We start from the raw sequence: 18,494 nt of genomic DNA on the forward strand, positions 1-18,494 counted from the left end.
AGCTAGTGCGTCCGCCCGCGCCGCCGCCACGCCCCGCCTCGCCCGACCACCTCGGTGAGTACACTAGCATGCTATCACACAGAGGGACATGCATACAGGAGCTAGTGCGTCCGCCCGCGCCGCCGCCACGCCCCGCCTCGCCCGACCACCTCGGTGAGTACACTAGCATGCTATCACACAGAGGGACATGCATACAGGAGCTAGTGCGTCCGCCCGCGCCGCCGCCACGCCCCGCCTCGCCCGACCACCTCGGTGAGTACACTAGCATGCTATCACACAGAGGGACATGCATACAGGAGCTAGTGCGTCCGCCCGCGCCGCCGCCACGCCCCGCCTCGCCCGACCACCTCGGTGAGTACACTAGCATGCTATCACACAGAGGGACATGCATACAGGAGCTAGTGCGTCCGCCCGCGCCGCCGCCACGCCCCGCCTCGCCCGACCACCTCGGTGAGTACACTAGCATGCTATCACACAGAGGGACATGCATACAGGAGCTAGTGCGTCCGCCCGCGCCGCCGCCACGCCCCGCCTCGCCCGACCACCTCGGTGAGTACACTAGCATGCTATCACACAGAGGGACATGCATACAGGAGCTAGTGCGTCCGCCCGCGCCGCCGCCACGCCCCGCCTCGCCCGACCACCTCGGTGAGTACACTAGCATGCTATCACACAGAGGGACATGCATACAGGAGCTAGTGCGTCCGCCCGCGCCGCCGCCACGCCCCGCCTCGCCCGACCACCTCGGTGAGTACACTAGCATGCTATCACACAGAGGGACATGCATACAGGAGCTAGTGCGTCCGCCCGCGCCGCCGCCACGCCCCGCCTCGCCCGACCACCTCGGTGAGTACACTAGCATGCTATCACACAGAGGGACATGCATACAGGAGCTAGTGCGTCCGCCCGCGCCGCCGCCACGCCCCGCCTCGCCCGACCACCTCGGTGAGTACACTAGCATGCTATCACACAGAGGGACATGCATACAGGAGCTAGTGCGTCCGCCCGCGCCGCCGCCACGCCCCGCCTCGCCCGACCACCTCGGTGAGTACACTAGCATGCTATCACACAGAGGGACATGCATACAGGAGCTAGTGCGTCCGCCCGCGCCGCCGCCACGCCCCGCCTCGCCCGACCACCTCGGTGAGTACACTAGCATGCTATCACACAGAGGGACATGCATACAGGAGCTAGTGCGTCCGCCCGCGCCGCCGCCACGCCCCGCCTCGCCCGACCACCTCGGTGAGTACACTAGCATGCTATCACACAGAGGGACATGCATACAGGAGCTAGTGCGTCCGCCCGCGCCGCCGCCACGCCCCGCCTCGCCCGACCACCTCGGTGAGTACACTAGCATGCTATCACACAGAGGGACATGCATACAGGAGCTAGTGCGTCCGCCCGCGCCGCCGCCACGCCCCGCCTCGCCCGACCACCTCGGTGAGTACACTAGCATGCTATCACACAGAGGGACATGCATACAGGAGCTAGTGCGTCCGCCCGCGCCGCCGCCACGCCCCGCCTCGCCCGACCACCTCGGTGAGTACACTAGCATGCTATCACACAGAGGGACATGCATACAGGAGCTAGTGCGTCCGCCCGCGCCGCCGCCACGCCCCGCCTCGCCCGACCACCTCGGTGAGTACACTAGCATGCTATCACACAGAGGGACATGCATACAGGAGCTAGTGCGTCCGCCCGCGCCGCCGCCACGCCCCGCCTCGCCCGACCACCTCGGTGAGTACACTAGCATGCTATCACACAGAGGGACATGCATACAGGAGCTAGTGCGTCCGCCCGCGCCGCCGCCACGCCCCGCCTCGCCCGACCACCTCGGTGAGTACACTAGCATGCTATCACACAGAGGGACATGCATACAGGAGCTAGTGCGTCCGCCCGCGCCGCCGCCACGCCCCGCCTCGCCCGACCACCTCGGTGAGTACACTAGCATGCTATTATCACACAGAGGGACATGCATACAAATACCAAAAAACTCCTTTAAATCGTTCTTCAAGCTAACCATGGTCTGAAAATATTTGTATCGGTATTCAACGCCGAAAAATAATAGGGAAGAAAATACGACAAAAAATATAAAAAATGGGAGGAATTTAAAAGATAAAAAATGGTTTATAACGATTTCTGGAAAATCGGATCTTATTGTTACTTACAACTTTGGCATCTAACTTTCTTTATAAGAATGGTAAATTTGCCGGAAATTTTCCGGCCATTTTCAATAGCGTCTGCACTGGCCTTCTTGGCAGCCTTGTCGGTGCAAATCCAGTGTTTTTTTTTCCAGATACAATTTATAATCAATAATGTGGTGTCTGGTACAGGTGCTTCGTCGTCTACGAGCGAAGTGCCGCCGGAGCCGCCCGACCGTCCGCTGCCCAGCCCCAAGCATCACGACCTGTTCAGGTAACACTCATTTCCATCATATTTTCGATACAACTATATCCATCTCATCATCATCATCATCATCATCATCATCTCAGCCATAGGACGTCCACTGCTGAACATAGGCCTCCCCCTTTGATCTCCACAGATACCTGTTGGAAGCGACCTGCATCCAGCGTCTTCCGGCGACCTTTATAAGGTCGTCTGTCCACCTCGTTGGTGGACGTCCTACGCTGCGCTTGCTAGTCCGTGGTCTCCACTCCAGCACTTTTCGGCCCCATCTGCCATCTGCTCTGCGAGCAATATGGCCTGCCCATTGCCACTTCAACTTGCTAATCCGGTGGGCTATATCGGTCACTTTGGTTCGTCTACGGATCTCCTCGTTTCGGATTCGATCACGTATAGAAACACCGAGCATAGCCCTCTCCATAGCTCGTTGAGCGACTTTGAGCTTTGAGATGAGGCCGATAGTGAGAGACCACGTTTCGGTGCCGTAAGTCATCACTGGTAACACACATTGGTTGAAGACTTTCGTCTTGAGGCACTGAGGTATGTCGGACGAAAAGACATTGCGTAGTTTCCCGAACGCTGCCCAGCCGAGTTGGATTCGGCGGTTGACCTCTTTCTCGAAGTTGGACCTACCTTATTGGACTACTTGTCCTAGGTAGATATATGAGTCAACAACTTCGAGTACCGAGCTTCCAACAGAGACTGGGGTGGGCTGAACATGGACATTTGACATAATTTTCGTCTTGTCCATGTTCATTTTCAGGCCCACCCGTTGTGAAACTCGGTCGAGGCCCTCGAGCATCATACTGAGTTCCTCCATCGACTTTGCCATGACTACGATGTCGTCGGCAAACCGAAGGTGAGTGATGTATTCGCCGTTGATGTTGATGCCAAGTCCTTGCCATTCCAGGAGCTTGAAGGCGTCTTCCATTGCGGCAGTAAACAGTTTCGGGGAGATTACGTCCCCCTGTCTTACGCCTCTTCTCAATGGAATCGGCTTCGTGCTATGCTCCTGTACTCGGACCGACATGGTGGCGTTATTATACAAACACTTCAACACCTCGATGTACCGATAGTCAATATGGCATCGTTGGAGTGACTCAAGTACCGCCCATGTTTCCACCGAATCAAAGGCTTTCTCATAGTCCACAAACGCTAAGCATAATGGCAAGTTATACTCCTCGGTCTTCTGTATAACTTGCCGCAGCGTATGGATGTGGTCTATGGTACTAAAGCCTCTTCGGAAACCGGCTTGTTCGGGAGGCTGGAAGTCATCAAGCCTGTGCTCGAGACGGTTCGTGATAACCCTTGAAAACAGCTTATAAACATGGCTTAGAAGTGTGATGGGTCTGTAGTTCTTCAATAGGCTGTTGTCACCTTTTTTGAAGAACAACACCACCACACCCCTGCTCCATGCTTCAGGCGTTTTGCCCTCGGACAGGACGCAGTTAAAGAGCTTCTGGAGGACTTTAAGTGCCGGTGTTCCACCCGCTCTCAGAAGCTCTGAAGTGATTCCGTCCTCACCCGGCGCCTTGTTGTTCTTAAGCTGCTTCAGGGCCATCCTAATCTCGTACAGACTGATGTCCGGGATATCTTCGGTATAATGTCGGGACAGCTTGGCTCTTGGATCTCCTGCCAAGCTGTCAACGGACTTTGCGACCGAAGTGTATAACTGTCCATAGAACCTCTCGATTTCGCCTAAAACCTCTGCCTTGGTCGACGCTATGCTGCCATCCTCCCGTTTCAGCTTAGTCATCTGGCTTTGCCCAATAGACTTGTCCTTTGCGAACACTTTGGAGCCTTGGTTTCGCTGTATGGTCTCTTTCAAGCGTAAATCCATCTCATATCAAGCGTAAATTGAACGAGTGACGTACTGAAAGGGTACAACCAGAACCAATTACTGAGACTTCTCTGTCAGTATTACCAAACTGTCAACATAAACCGCGGTATATGAACAAATACAAGCTGTTGATTTGCATCCGTGCCATATTCAAGGATGTAATTATGCTAATGATTCTCGACCCAAATCAACAAAAAAATTGGTACGTAAATGTACGTATCGGTACGTTCGGAATTCCTTCTATGAGCCGTATTTAAACTTGGCGCGTGTGTTACTGGCCTTAAAACCGTGCGGCGCCCTCACGCAAACGCAAACACATATGTAGCATACGCAACGATCATTCATAAAATTGGGTTACTTCAAATACTTCGACATTACAATGACAAAAAAAGCAGTGCATATTAGCTATTTCCCGTCAACTGTAATCAATCGATTATTTACGTATATCATGTCCTCCTCCTGAAATATGGCACAAATGCAAATCAACACCTTGTATTACTCAATGAGAGCAGAAAATCACATTGGTTGTTTTACGACGAACGTGATTTTTTTATCATTTTATAAATAATGGTCCCGCCGGTGGTAAAGAATGGTCGGAATCCTTCGAACACGAATCAGACTCTCAAATGGCTAGTTTTTCTTTTTCATTATATACTTACTAGCTTCCGCCTGCGGTTTCACCCGCGTCCCCTTATGACTGTTTCCCGTAGCCAGATTGTGACAAAAATCTGTCCTCTAATTTTCAGCTTAAACGGTTCAGCCATTCTTGAGTTATAAAACAGGACTTATAGAGGTATATATAGATTTCACTGTCTTGAAGTAGGTTGTATATTTGACCAATACTTTTCTTAGAAAAGTATCCTTGTGGCGCACTGGTACTCAGCTACATCCGGTTAGACTGGAAGCCGACCCCAACATACCTAGTTTGGGAAAAAGGCTCGGAGGAAGAAGAGACTTTTCTTAGAAAAGTCAACATGGAATTTAAATTTTACTTCGGTCAAAAAAAAAAAATCCACCAAATCATTATCACATATAAAACGATTTCCAATTGTGTTGACCTTCCAAAAATATTGTTGTACAGATATGCCGCCACATTGCTCGGTGTTCGGTTACACGCGCAGTTAACTTATATACTATGTTCGTATTATGTAATGCGATACTGTAGTGCAGGCGTTGACAACTGTTGTTCTAGACTACTATAATAGCACTGGTCAACAAGTTATTGCCACATAAACAGACTTCACTTTTTGGGATGTTTTCAGTGCGCTGAATCCAAATTTGGCTTCAGAATTGTCCTGTTAGCTCGGGATTTTGAGATATTCTAACCTAAAAGTGCGAAAAACACTGTTTTAACCATTTGAAGGCCTATGTAGACCGGCGAGTTTTTTTTAACCTGAAAAAGTATTCAAGGGGTCTCAAAGAACTAGTCTTTTTCTTTCAAATGACGTTGAGCTTGCTCAAATATCAATTTCTTTCACTGAGGTATTACAATTTGAAGTATACAAGTAAAACTCTCATATAATTGGAAATACTCAATATATATGGATAAAAACTTGTTAACTTCAAATCGCAATATCTCAATTCTGAAGCCAAATTTGGATTGAGCGCACTGAAAACATCCTAGAAAGTGAAGTCTCATTTCTGTGGCTGGAAGTTGGTCTAATTTTGTTGACCAGTGTAATAATGCGTTTAGTCCAAGCGGAACAAAGTCGCTCGCAGAGATGTCATGACGCAAAATCTTCTATGAAAATAGCGCGACAACATGTGTGTTCGAGGGACGAGGAACATTACTAGCTTCGCCTTTACACGTCTTCTTTAAAACCCGCAATAAAAACTAAATAATTCTTTTGACAGATTGGTTTTGATAGCTGATCGCGCCTACCATACATGACCTACCTGTCTTATGGCATCTTCGCTCATGTTTCCTTCCTCCTTGCGTAGCCCACTTACAGTAATATTATGAAGGCGAAAGTGATTGGTCAAATGGTTGAAAAGATTTTGATGAAACTTGGCAGCAATAAGCTTTTAGATCTAAGTAACATAATAATATTAGCTACAGAACACCTATGTTTTTGAAGTGATATTCAATATATCAGTTACTTAGATTTTTGACACCGACAGTTTTTTAGTACATTTTAAAATGTTGAGCACCCATTATCTTTACTATAGATAACATTTATACAATGATAGTGTGTCTGTCTATGCGTCTGTCTGTTTATTTGTGTCCTTCGCGCGGTGCGGTGAGTTCTGCACGTACGAGCGATCTTTATATACAGGTGTGTTTTAATATCATATTGTATCGATCAATCTATTCTAATATTAAAAACCTAAAAAGTTTGAACAATTATTCCGGTGAGTTAAAAAAAATATTTGAGTTAATTTATCGAAGAACTATTCAGGTGCGCGGAAAATTTCTCACAGAACGCGTACTAAAGGTAGATAAATATTGTAAGTGGGGAATTGACTCTTTCACTGCAAAACTACTTATCTTTTTCAGACCAATATTGGTAAAGAATCTTGAAGTAACTTTTTTTATCAGCGTATATATAGAATATTAAGAATATCCATTATCTATCACATTTGCGTACTTGTGTGACGAATTTAGTTGCAGACCGCCATTGAGTTAACTGGAAACTTTAAGTACTGAATGGAAAATAAGAATTTTATTCTGGACCATACTGGATACTGCACTGAATACTGGACCAATCCTGTTGCCATCAGCATTTTCAGATCTTTCCCAATCGTGCAGCCTTACTCTCTTACATACAAGGTGTACGTTTAATTTGACCTACACTCAGCACTCAAGAAATGGTTTTCGCAATTATTTTTTTTGGGATGACAAAAAATTTGACGAGTTCTAAAGATAAACATAAAGGTCGTGTATTTGTTCATAACATAATTTTCTATACATAATTGTCTGATTGTTGCAGAATGCCGGCGGTGTCTCCGAAGCGGTCCCCCGCGCCGCAGCCGCCTGCCAGCCCCCGACTGCATGCAGACAGGTACACACACACATTTACTTTTAAAATATTACAACAATTCACATTTGTATTCGATTTTTTCAGTTTTACCAATAGTTGCATAATTTAAAACTCAGGTTTAATCCAGCTATAATCATACCATTAAAAGTTCTTTTCTGAGCCACTCAATATAATAACTTAATTAATTTCAACATTCATGAGCAATTTGCAAGTGTTAGACATCTATTTTTTAATTGAAAAATAGTTCTTATCCCAAATTTGAGGAACGGACAATTAGTCCCAGTACATATCACCATGAAAAATATTTTGGTAAATATTAATAAATACCTATAACATACAATTATATTATACAGAGGCGTGGCGTTCAAGTTCGAGTGGCGGGGGGCGCCGTCCCCCTCCCCGCCCGCGCCGCCCACCCCCCTGCACCGTGAGTATACTACCTGCTTTTTAATATATACCTATTATAAAAATTGGTCTTTAAAAAGTACCGGCTTTTAATACTATGTACATAGATATAAACCCGAAAAATCAAGTGGTGTTTTTTCAATTTTGCTTAGATTCTTTAAAGTGAAGCAGAGAAAATTATTCTCAAATATATGTATAGGTTGTCATAATACCTGTAGCGATGCTGTTTTTAAATAAATCAAAACTTTTCCAGTCAATTCCTAACTGCTTTCCGAATTCGCCTGTAGCTTCTATGATTATTCCAGATTCAAAGAATTCGTCCGATTCGGCCCGCATAAGTGTGCGAGGTTTCTACACATTTCATAAAATACATTTAATCAATTTCGTCGGACAAATTCGGTTTTGATAGATGTGCATTTATCATAAGGCTATATTGTAGTGACATATTCAGCCTTACTTATAAGCGTGAATTAAATATAAGTAATACTTAAGGGCTGTTTAAGAAAATTCTTACTTATTAACGTTGCTTAAGCATGTCTTAACTAACATTTAATCACTACTTAAGACATTAAGTTGTGATTAGTTAAAATGTTGCTTAGAAGGTGATTAGAGATTTTATAAGTAAAGGGGATAATGTATTGTTTATGTAGCGGCTGTGTGCGGCACGCCGCCGCCGCTGCCGCCGCGCCGCCGCCGCGACTCCGCCGCGCCGCCCACGCCGCTGCCGCCCGTGAGTATTCTTTACCGTTTTATATCCATTCTAGTGTGTACTGTTCAAACAGACCGGCTCGGAGAGCATCGGCGCGCATTTTTCTTTTCACACAGACCGGAGCTGATCGGCTGCGCGAGCATTAAAGAGCATGCAATCGAAGCCAAATATCAAGAAAAAATACGCGATCGGAGCCGGTCGGCTCCTCTTATTATTTCACACCGAGCACCTTCGAGCATTCTTAATGACAAAAGCAGTGCACATGCAAAAATAAACCTTACTACAAATACTAAGTACTCGATTTACAACGTGTTAAGAATTTGCTCTTCTCTCTGAGCCGGTCTGTCTGAACGGACCCTAAGTCTGACACTAGTCTACCCCTTGTATTGAGTTGCCCGGGTAACTGGGTCGAGGAGGTCAGATAGCCAGTCGCTTCTTGTAAAACGCTGGTACTCAGCTGCATCCGGTTAGACTGGAAGCCAACCTCACCATAGTTGGGAAGGCTTGGGTGATGATGAGTGTGTACTTTTTCTGCATGAGAAGCTCATGGTTAAGTTGCAACCGGTCAACAAATACCTCAGTAACTGAGTGTGATGGGAGACCATCTTGTCATGACGAGTTTTTCTCAGTGTTTCGGATGGCACCTTAAATAGTTGGGTTCTGGCTGTCATTTGTACGTCTTTGGCAGTCGTTACGGGAGTTAGAAGCCAGAAAGTCTAAAATCTAGTCTATCGAGGTGTATCAGCTTGCCCAAGTCATGTAGCCATGTGGCTTACTGGTACCTACTCAACTGTATCCTATTAGGCCTCATTTACGGAGACGCGGGGCGTCGCGCGTTGCGTTGAGCGGCGCGGCCCGCACTGAATTCAAATATATGGCGTTGTATGAGTGCGTTTACGGAGAAGCGATTTTAGACACGTTTGTTTGAATTAGGGCGTTTTTTGCGGCCGAGCCCGCGGATGGCACCGACGCGTCCCACGCGGCGTTTATCGCGGCGGCGCACGCAGCGGCAATTCTCGATGAAGCTATGGCCGAGGCGGAATCTTCTGTCAGTCTTATTTAGAAATCGCGCAACTTATATAGAAATGCTGCAAGTTGCGACACGCTCCCATCAAAGACTACTTACTATATATTATAATATGGATCCCATCTCTCGCCAACATAAAACCAGTCGATTTGATCAAGACGAGCGTGCGCCGCCGCGTCTCCCGCCGCGTGCTGCGCTACACGCTAGAGGATTCAGGGCACCGCCACGCTTCCCGCCTCGCTTCTCTATGAACATGGTCGTATATTGCTATAAGTTTGTGTTTACGCATGCGATGATGCATGCCGCTTCACGCGCCGCCCAACCGTAAACAGAAAAAACGTCCGACGCGCCACGAGACGCCACGCCACGGCCTTAGAGTGGATCAAAAATAAGGTTTTCAGTTGTGGTTATGTGGGGTAGATAAAGGCGTAAATTGGAAGAGTACATAAAGGAGAACATAAGGGAAGACATGGGGAGTATACTAGGTTCATATGGAACTACGGAATACATAAAAGAGAACGTAAGGAGACGTACATAACGTGAGTCTATCTAGAGCGAAGCAAAGTTGAAGGGTCTATACAGATATTACGGCTAAAGCCCGAAGTGCGGCTACACCCACTTCTAACTAAGCCTAAAGGGATTCACCTAGCTTTAACCGGCTCGAACTAGATATAGATGCACTTCGGGCGTTACCCGTTACAGCTATTCCATTAAAAGCCGGCCCATGACTGTACTGGCATCATCTACGGTAAATCGAAGCGGCTTTCTTGCAAATCGTGGTCCAGTCTTCTGGTTTAATGCGGATAAGTGCGCGAATCTTAGTTCGTGTGGTAAAATGTATAACGTTTTTCGTGTGTGTTGCAGTCGTCGTCATGTAACGCGGGCTCCCCGCCGGTGTACGGCACCGCGCCCCCCGCGCCCCCCGCGCCGCCCCCGCCCGGCGCGCACGCCACCCCGCCGCCCCTCCCGCCGCGCCCCGCCCCGCCCCCCGAGCTGCTGCGCCCCGCCCACTCCACCATCCTGCAGCGCCGACACAACACGTGAGTACTGCCGCCCCGCCCCGCCCCGAGCTGCACTCCACCATCCTGCAGCGCCGACACAACACGTGAGTACTGCCGCCCCGCCCCGAGCTGCACTCCACCATCCTGCAGCGCCGACACAACACGTGAGTACTGCCGCCCCGCCCCGAGCTGCACTCCACCATCCTGCAGCGCCGACACAACACGTGAGTACTGCCGCCCCGCCCCGAGCTGCACTCCACCATCCTGCAGCGCCGACACAACACGTGAGTACTGCCGCCCCGCCCCGAGCTGCACTCCACCATCCTGCAGCGCCGACACAACACGTGAGTACTGCCGCCCCGCCCCGAGCTGCACTCCACCATCCTGCAGCGCCGACACAACACAGCACAGGTTTGTAAAACGAGACCGCCCACCCTATTGGGTGTTAGTAAGAATATTGTTTTACCCAATTATCGAATCTAAAACAGACGCATAAAACCGTGTTCCTCATAGAATTTCCCGAAAACTGTCTGTTATAATTATTTATGTTCCTATTTTTAATGAAGTTTACATAAAAAAGCAATAAAGTTCGTATAGAGAAACTCTGTTTTTGAACGTCAAAAATAACAAAGGACAGTTCCCAGAATGCCCCCCTTCTTATCTTCCTATGCGTTTTTGCTGGGGAGAAGAAGTGGCGCAACTAACTTCTCAACAATAGTTTTTTTAGTTCACAAGTTAAAAAGCTAATGTAATGGAACAAAAACTGACATTATACATACAATTTCAGCGGCGCCCCCCGCCTACCGCCGAAGCCGGCCGCCAACAGCGCGGCGCGGACGTAGCAACGACACAAACACACTGCTACTCTATAGATATACCACACAAACACTATACATAAACAAACAAACTAATATACAAATAAATATTCACACAGAATTCACTGAAGAAATTACTTCAATTTCTGAAGTTTTTACCTTTAACTAGAGTATTTATTTCTTGTATATATTAAGAGGGGAAAATTTTTGGCTATTTTAGCGAAATTTCTCCGTCTAATTGGTGAAATTTCGCCTAAATAAATTAATATTGTCGTCCGATAATCGTTCTAATTGATAACGATTATCGAACGAATCGTCGTCCGATTATCGGCTACGGCGGCTGTTCTCATGTAAGGAGATCAGCCAGCTGCGCAGGACATATTGTTGTTTCGCGGACATTTTAGAAATGTTCGCACGCAATGTGTTACTGTTCGCTAGAGCGAAGTGACATCTCCCCTTAACATATACAGGAATTATCTGGTCAAAGTTAAAAAAAAATACAAAAAATGAATTGTTTTATTTACAGATGGTATATTTTTGACATCCATTCTTTAAAGTGGTATTTTGAGCCGAATGCCACCTCATAACTTAGTAGTTATACTATAATACTATAGTTTTATAAGTCTATTTTATAATGCGGGCAACTTTAGCAACTCCTATGGTGTTGTGTTCATGGGGGTGATAGTCGCCTCCCATGCTCGTTTGCCCCTATAAGATAGAAAAAAATCACGTCAACTATCTACTGTCTGTAAGTTAAACGAGTCATTTCTTGTGTCAATATGGCTACTGTGGAATAAAATGCGGGCTCCACATATACCGAGAATCCCCGTGAATTAAAATGTCGATGGTTTTCGCGGGTGTTCTTGTGTATTCAAGCCCCGGGAGATTTCCATAAGATTCCCGGGAAACCGGCGTCTGGAGCCGCCATAATATATCGGCGGTTTTTAGTCTATATTATAGAAAAAACTTAGCTGTTTTTATCCCTGGTCAAATCTATGCTGTGTGAGTATTTATCGACCTATCTGAATAGGTCTTGCCTATGTAAACATATTGTACATTGTAGACATTCCAAAAAACGACGTATATTTAATAACGGTTAAACTTCAATAATTACTGCGCCCACATTACCCGGCCAATCTTGATACTAGCCTAGAAAGTGTGGCTATTATGAACTTTGCCCGGGCACTGTGGACTTTAACTGTAGACTTTACGTGTCGTTGATAATACATAAATATTATATAAAATGTATGTACTCGCGTGTGGTCGCAGACAGACCCGGGTGCTTCCACTATATTCACGATTAGTCAATGCTTATACAGTGTAAATAAATTATATAAGAAATGGCTTTTATTTTCAAAGAGTAAAAATATACTTCGTAAGAGTAGGCACTTAGTAAGGATACACAATCTTGATATGATTTCTTATTTAAAATTAAAATTCGCCTAAAAACCCTTGTAAATACTATAATAAAAACTGTTTAAACAATTGAATGATTATTATTTTAAGCAGTATTGTGAAATACCTATTTGTGTAAACAGTTATATCAAGGATGTTTACCTTAAGTTATACCTACTCTAATAGAGTATAATAATTTCGCACAAATCTTATATATTTTACAATAGAAATAATGTCTGCGATCACACGATATATATAAAAAACAATAATTTTATATGAAAATACGAAATTATTGCGTGCAGTGCCAACACATAGTGAAAACATAATATTATAGAAAATATTAAATAAGCAAACGAAACAGTTTGCTAAATATATATTATGTATACATACTAGTATAATTTATGTATTGTATTTAATAAAAATATTCCGCTTCACCAGTTGGGTAGGATGCCATTGAAAATGGGCGTGGCTTAACATTAAACAAAAAAAAAATAAAAAAAAAATCATCTTGGTTTGGTAACAAGAAAAAGTTAGTTTTTTTTTTCAAAAATGTTACTGTTTTAATTTTTAATGTAAAAAAATGTTACTTTCTTTTAACCACGCCTAATTTTCTAAGCGTCTTATTCACCTATCTATACTGAAAAAAAAAAAACCTATTTGTAAGCGAAACCTCTCAAATTGTGTTAGAGTAGGCAGCGTGATGTTTCTCAAACATTTATATACATACATGTATATAATACGTGTTTATGAATTAGCTCGCCATATGACGGTACGATAAGTAGACTGCACGCTATCGGTAATTGACGATTCCTTGCAGCTTCCACCACGATCCACGATAAACTGTAGGTACCGGCTGTCATTGAATATCCTTGGCAGTCGTTACGGGTAGTCAGAAGCCGGTAAGTGTGACACTCGTCTTACCAAATGAGGTATTGTGTTGTCCAGGTAACTGGATTGAGGAGGTCAGATAGGCAGTCGCTCCTTGTAAATAGTGGAAACTACTCGGCAAGTGATAGTAGAGGGCTCTTATCACTGCTACAGTAGTTTCTGAAACTAGTTTCTTTAGCTTTATAATATTTCTATGGATTTGTTCATATGGAACACTGGTACTCAGCCGCATCTGGTTAGACTGGAAGCCGACCCCAACATAGTTGGGAAATGGCTCGAGAGATGATGATGTTTTGATGGCTACACGGAAGATGCAAGCAGTCCTCAATTGTCGATTACGTGCGTCTTGAATAACGGGCCTAATTGGCGATACCTTCAATATTGCATACTATTCCCTCTTATTTATAATAAAGTAATTCTCTTAATAAACTTATTCTTAACTCCCTTTCTATCAAGTGAGGAATTTATTTGATAGAAAAGGACAGTGTGTTTATTAAATGAAGGACTTTTTGTATAAGAGGGCTTATATTTAAGCGCAAATACACTGGAGTCGGAATTGTTTTATGTGAAAAGTACAATTTTTGCCTAAAACTTAAATTAATCTGCCTCTATAAAATATATAGACATCCAATTTATTCCCATCGTTTAATTGATAACCTCCTTTTTGGGAAGTCGGTTAAATACCAGTTACTAGGTATATAAAAATACTTTTAAGTGTGGCTATGTAAAATGATTCCATCTCCAGCCAGCACGGAACTGATAACTATGACAACCTTGCATTTATGTGTACATACTAAATATATGCGTCTAGTGATCGTGTGACACGGAACTGCTGCACCAAAGCCGGTGAAACGCAACCCAATGCATAGACCACGAATTCCTTTAAATATTTTTTACATCACCGGGTTCGGTTCAGCAGTTTCTAAATATAATATTAATGACAAATGCTCTTAGGTATAATTATTATTATTATATATTGTTTAAAAAAACTGTTAAATCAACAATAAATTCCTAATGTGTTGCCATAGTAAAATAATATTTGAGAATATTATTATTATACAATGTTATTATTAGTGGATATTATGTGAAATTACCGGTCAATGTACTATACTATTTTACACTTTGACCGGTTAATGTTGTTAAAAACCTTATCTTCAGCAGCAGTGATTAATATAATGAATGAAATATATAAACAGAAACAATTGTATATTTAAAGAGAATGTAAAATAAATGTCAATGTTCTAGCGAAATTGAAATATAAAGTGTACAGTTAGCTTGTAAGAGAGATACAATAAATGTATATTATTATATTATATATATGTAGAACGCAGATTACCCGCTGTGTGGCTAAAGTTGATATTAGCCAATGTATTATGGTGCTTATGTGTCGGAATTAGAACTGTCACCTTGCCGGTAAATATTATTTCTTAAGTCTGACACCAGTCTTTCCTAAGGGCCCTGGGCAAGGCTGGTGTCAGACTTATTGTCAGTCTGTCAACCTAATACGCTTAGGCTAGGGTCGAGGAGGTCAGATAGGTAGTCGCTCCTTGGTACTACCACTAGGTAGTCGGAACTACTCCGCAAGTGATAGTAGAGGGCTCTTATCACTGCTACAGTAGTTCCTAAGATTAGACCGTTCAAAACAAACAAAAAACTATCGATTTCTTCATAATACATAGATTATATATAGAAGTCTAAGTGTCGAATAGAAGACAAAATTATTTATGAAGAAATCTATTTATTCTCGATATATTTTTATTATATTCGGTGACAGTTCAATTTCATACGACTTTCCATCGTAAGCACAAGATAGTCTTGTGCCTCAATAGGGAAGCGAACCCGCACCAATAATACGGCTTGCTACAAAAGCTTGCAGTCCGGACTATTAGTGTATATGTAAGCCCACGTTTACGAACGACTTTCGTTTTTTTTTTTGAAGTTTGAAGTCAAGACTTTCGTTTTTATACGGTATTGGAAATGCATTGATTTTCTGATCTGAAATTTGAAATTACTTAATGAAATCCGAAATGAGAACCTACTCCTTTTTTGGGAAGTCGGTTTAAAATGAGTAGTAGAGAACTATTTTGAATTAAATTCAAAACTAGAGAAGTTTTGAAAGAATCAAAATAGATGAATTTTCTAGTTTCACCCGCGTCCCGTGGGAACTACTTCGCAAGTGATGACAGAGGGCTCTCTATCGCTGGTGCAGTAGTTCCTGAGATTGGTACGTTTGAACAAACAAACAAGCCAAACTCTTCATTCTTTTTGGGAAGTCGGTTGAAAATCAGTAAAATGTTATCCAGCTTAAGCTTCATGTTTTTTCATGGTGCCAATATTAGGTTTTCTTATTTACAATTTTATATACACACTACAGATTATAAAATATTTTCTTAAAGTCGTTCGGGAACGCGTGCCTTTAGTTACAAAAATGTCAAACAAAAAGTGTAAGATAGCTGAAAATTTGTACATAATATACATAAATACATTTATATATAAATATATAGTAAACTAGTAGATCACAAAAGGGGTGGGACTAAGACCACTGATGTAGTACAAAAATATATAAAAACAAAGCAATTTCAACTTTAAATGTATGAAAATAAAGTCCAATTTTAAAACTGCGATATTTTAAAGCGATTTCACTAAAATATGGATTTGAATATAATGACGTAGGTACAAATTATATTTGTGTATAAGATTTCAATGTCTTTTATGCTTAAATATTAACTAAATCGCTTTAGAATAGAGCTTGACATGTGTATGTACGATAAGTAAATACAGGAGTTCAAATATTGTAGCAAAAGCGAAACGCCTACTTATATTATGATTTATTTTCAATAGAGAAACATGTTATATATTACCACTTAAAAAGTTAATAAATACGCAAAAAACTGAGAACCTGCTTTTTTCGACGTCGGTTAAAGATTGAATATATGAAAATAATAATTCGCTTTTGCCACAACTTAAAATATTCACAAAAATAATAACAAACGCCCACCCCAGACCTAAATAAAATATATATATAAATAATAAAAAGTAGAGTTTGTCGTTATCTGGCCTAATCGCTAGGTATATATATAAAGTATGCGTGACGCGCTAGTTCTAAGTGATGACCACCTGTGAATATTATTGTACATATTATATTAAATGAATAGCAATTCATATATACAGTTAATTTGGTGTTTTATTTTAATTTAAACCCTTTTGAAAATAATCTGTAACTTATCGTCTTTCACTGTTAAAGTAAATCAATCAATCAATAATTATAGTCTGTCGGTCAGAAGCCAGTAAGTCTGACGCCAATCTAACCAAGGGGTATTGGGTTGCCCGGGTAACTAGGTTGAGGAGGTCAGATAGGCAGTCGCTCCTTGTGGCACACTGGTACTCAGCTGCATCCGGTTAGACTGGAAGCCGACCTCAACATAGTTGGGAAAAGGCTCGGGAGATGATGCTCTGTAGCCACGACAACGATTATAATATTACAATATTTTTACTTTCATTAACGTACGAATCATCATTATAAATCAACAAAGTACAACAGTAAAAAAGGAAATACGAGAAATAAGTATTCAGACTACCAAAAAGATTTCGAAAAACCATAGCTGTCTTCTTGTTGTCCATCTTTTTCCGTGATTTCAGCTCGCCTTCAGTTCAATATACTCACACTTACGTGTATTGAGTTAGGATACTAAGGGACAAGGGTCCGTTCAGATAGACCAGCTCGGAGAGCATCGGTGTGCATTTTTCTTCTCGAGATGCAATCGGAGCCAAACGTCTGCGTGACCGAGAAAAAGTATACGATCGGCTCCTCTTATTATTTCACACCGAGCGCTCTTAATGTCAAAAGCAGTGCACAAGCAAAAATAAACCTTACTACAAATACTAAGTGCTCGATTTTCGACGTGTTAAGAATTTGCTCTTCTCTCCGAGCCGGTCTGTCTGAACGGGCCCTAACTTGTAAAGGAAAACAAACAATATAGAATAGAATATAGAATAGAATAGAATTTATTTCCTTTTTAAATACAGTATACCAGTACAATATTTCTTATTCTCTAAGTTCTTAATTAAAACGGTGTTTAATTATTAGGTAGGTACATTGAAACGGTAAGAGGTACATTCTTAAACTACCTAAAAAATATTTTGTTACATATTACTTACTCGTAACATAAATGCCACCAGAACTATGCAATTCAATTAGATAATAAAATAATGTCCATTGACGGTATACAAGAAAAGTTCTTTACCTCCCGTGCTAGTTAAAAACTGTGTTACGGCAAGGTAAGATTCTCGTTATAATATGAATTTGCAATCGTAACGTTATGAACATAAGACACTCTTTTCAATGTAGTGGATGCCGATAACGCGTTAATGAGTTTAGCGTAAACAAGTAGTACAAGCAAAATAACTAGACAAACATGTTGCGATTTCCTTTTTTTTTTATACATTTTTTTTTATTTTTTATTTAGTAATAATAAGAAATGGAATTTAGTAATATTAAAAAATAATAATATGTATATTGATAATATATATATATCTTAAACAAATATGTATATATATTTTATTTTTTACTTTTTCTGTGTGTGTACGTGATACTTTTATTTTTCTGACATATATGGTTATAAATTAAATATCATAATATATATTTTATTTACATATTTTAATGAATTGTTCAGTCCGTTCATAATCCAATTTACACAGGAACTCATCCAGGGCCCTCTTACAGATATAACTTGTCATATTTTTTAAGGGTTTTATTTTACTTATACGATTGTACAATAGCGGAGCCAGGAAAAGAGAGAAACTTTGTCCAAATATAGTTTTACGAGCTGGGACAGCGTATACTTCATGTGATCTTCTGGTAGATTTATTAGTTGGTCTTTCACGGTTGTGTTGTCTTAGAACTATATTCTGTATGAACAGTTGTCGAATGTTTAGGACGCCAAATTCTTTGTACAGTGTAGTCGTCGGGTAACGGAATCCCTTAAAATTAATTACTTTCAAAATACATCGGTGCGCCCTTTCTATTTTTA

At 42.4% G+C, this 18,494-nt stretch overlaps 1 protein-coding gene and 1 long non-coding RNA gene across 2 annotated transcripts in view; both read left to right on the forward strand.

Moving 5' to 3' along the window:
- LOC124643630 (protein son of sevenless) overlaps positions 1 to 10,243 on the forward strand; it is a 78,915-nt gene extending 68,672 nt beyond the window's left edge. Inside the window, exons 32-35 of the mRNA XM_047182645.1 lie at positions 2,334 to 2,415; positions 7,174 to 7,245; positions 7,578 to 7,651; positions 10,230 to 10,243. Of these exons, the coding sequence (XP_047038601.1) occupies positions 2,334 to 2,415; positions 7,174 to 7,245; positions 7,578 to 7,651; positions 10,230 to 10,243 (242 nt within the window). The remainder of the gene's footprint in view (positions 1 to 2,333; positions 2,416 to 7,173; positions 7,246 to 7,577; positions 7,652 to 10,229) is intronic.
- An 8-nt stretch (positions 10,244 to 10,251) lies between these two features.
- LOC124643745 lies at positions 10,252 to 16,639 on the forward strand. Its single transcript, XR_006985980.1, has 2 exons — positions 10,252 to 10,405; positions 11,154 to 16,639. It is a non-coding gene; the product is annotated as an uncharacterized LOC124643745 (long non-coding RNA).
- The last annotated feature ends 1,855 nt before the right edge of the window (positions 16,640 to 18,494 follow it).

Source organism: Helicoverpa zea, chromosome 28 (genome assembly GCF_022581195.2).
Source record: "Helicoverpa zea isolate HzStark_Cry1AcR chromosome 28, ilHelZeax1.1, whole genome shotgun sequence".
Taxonomy (NCBI): Eukaryota; Metazoa; Arthropoda; class Insecta; order Lepidoptera; family Noctuidae; genus Helicoverpa; species Helicoverpa zea.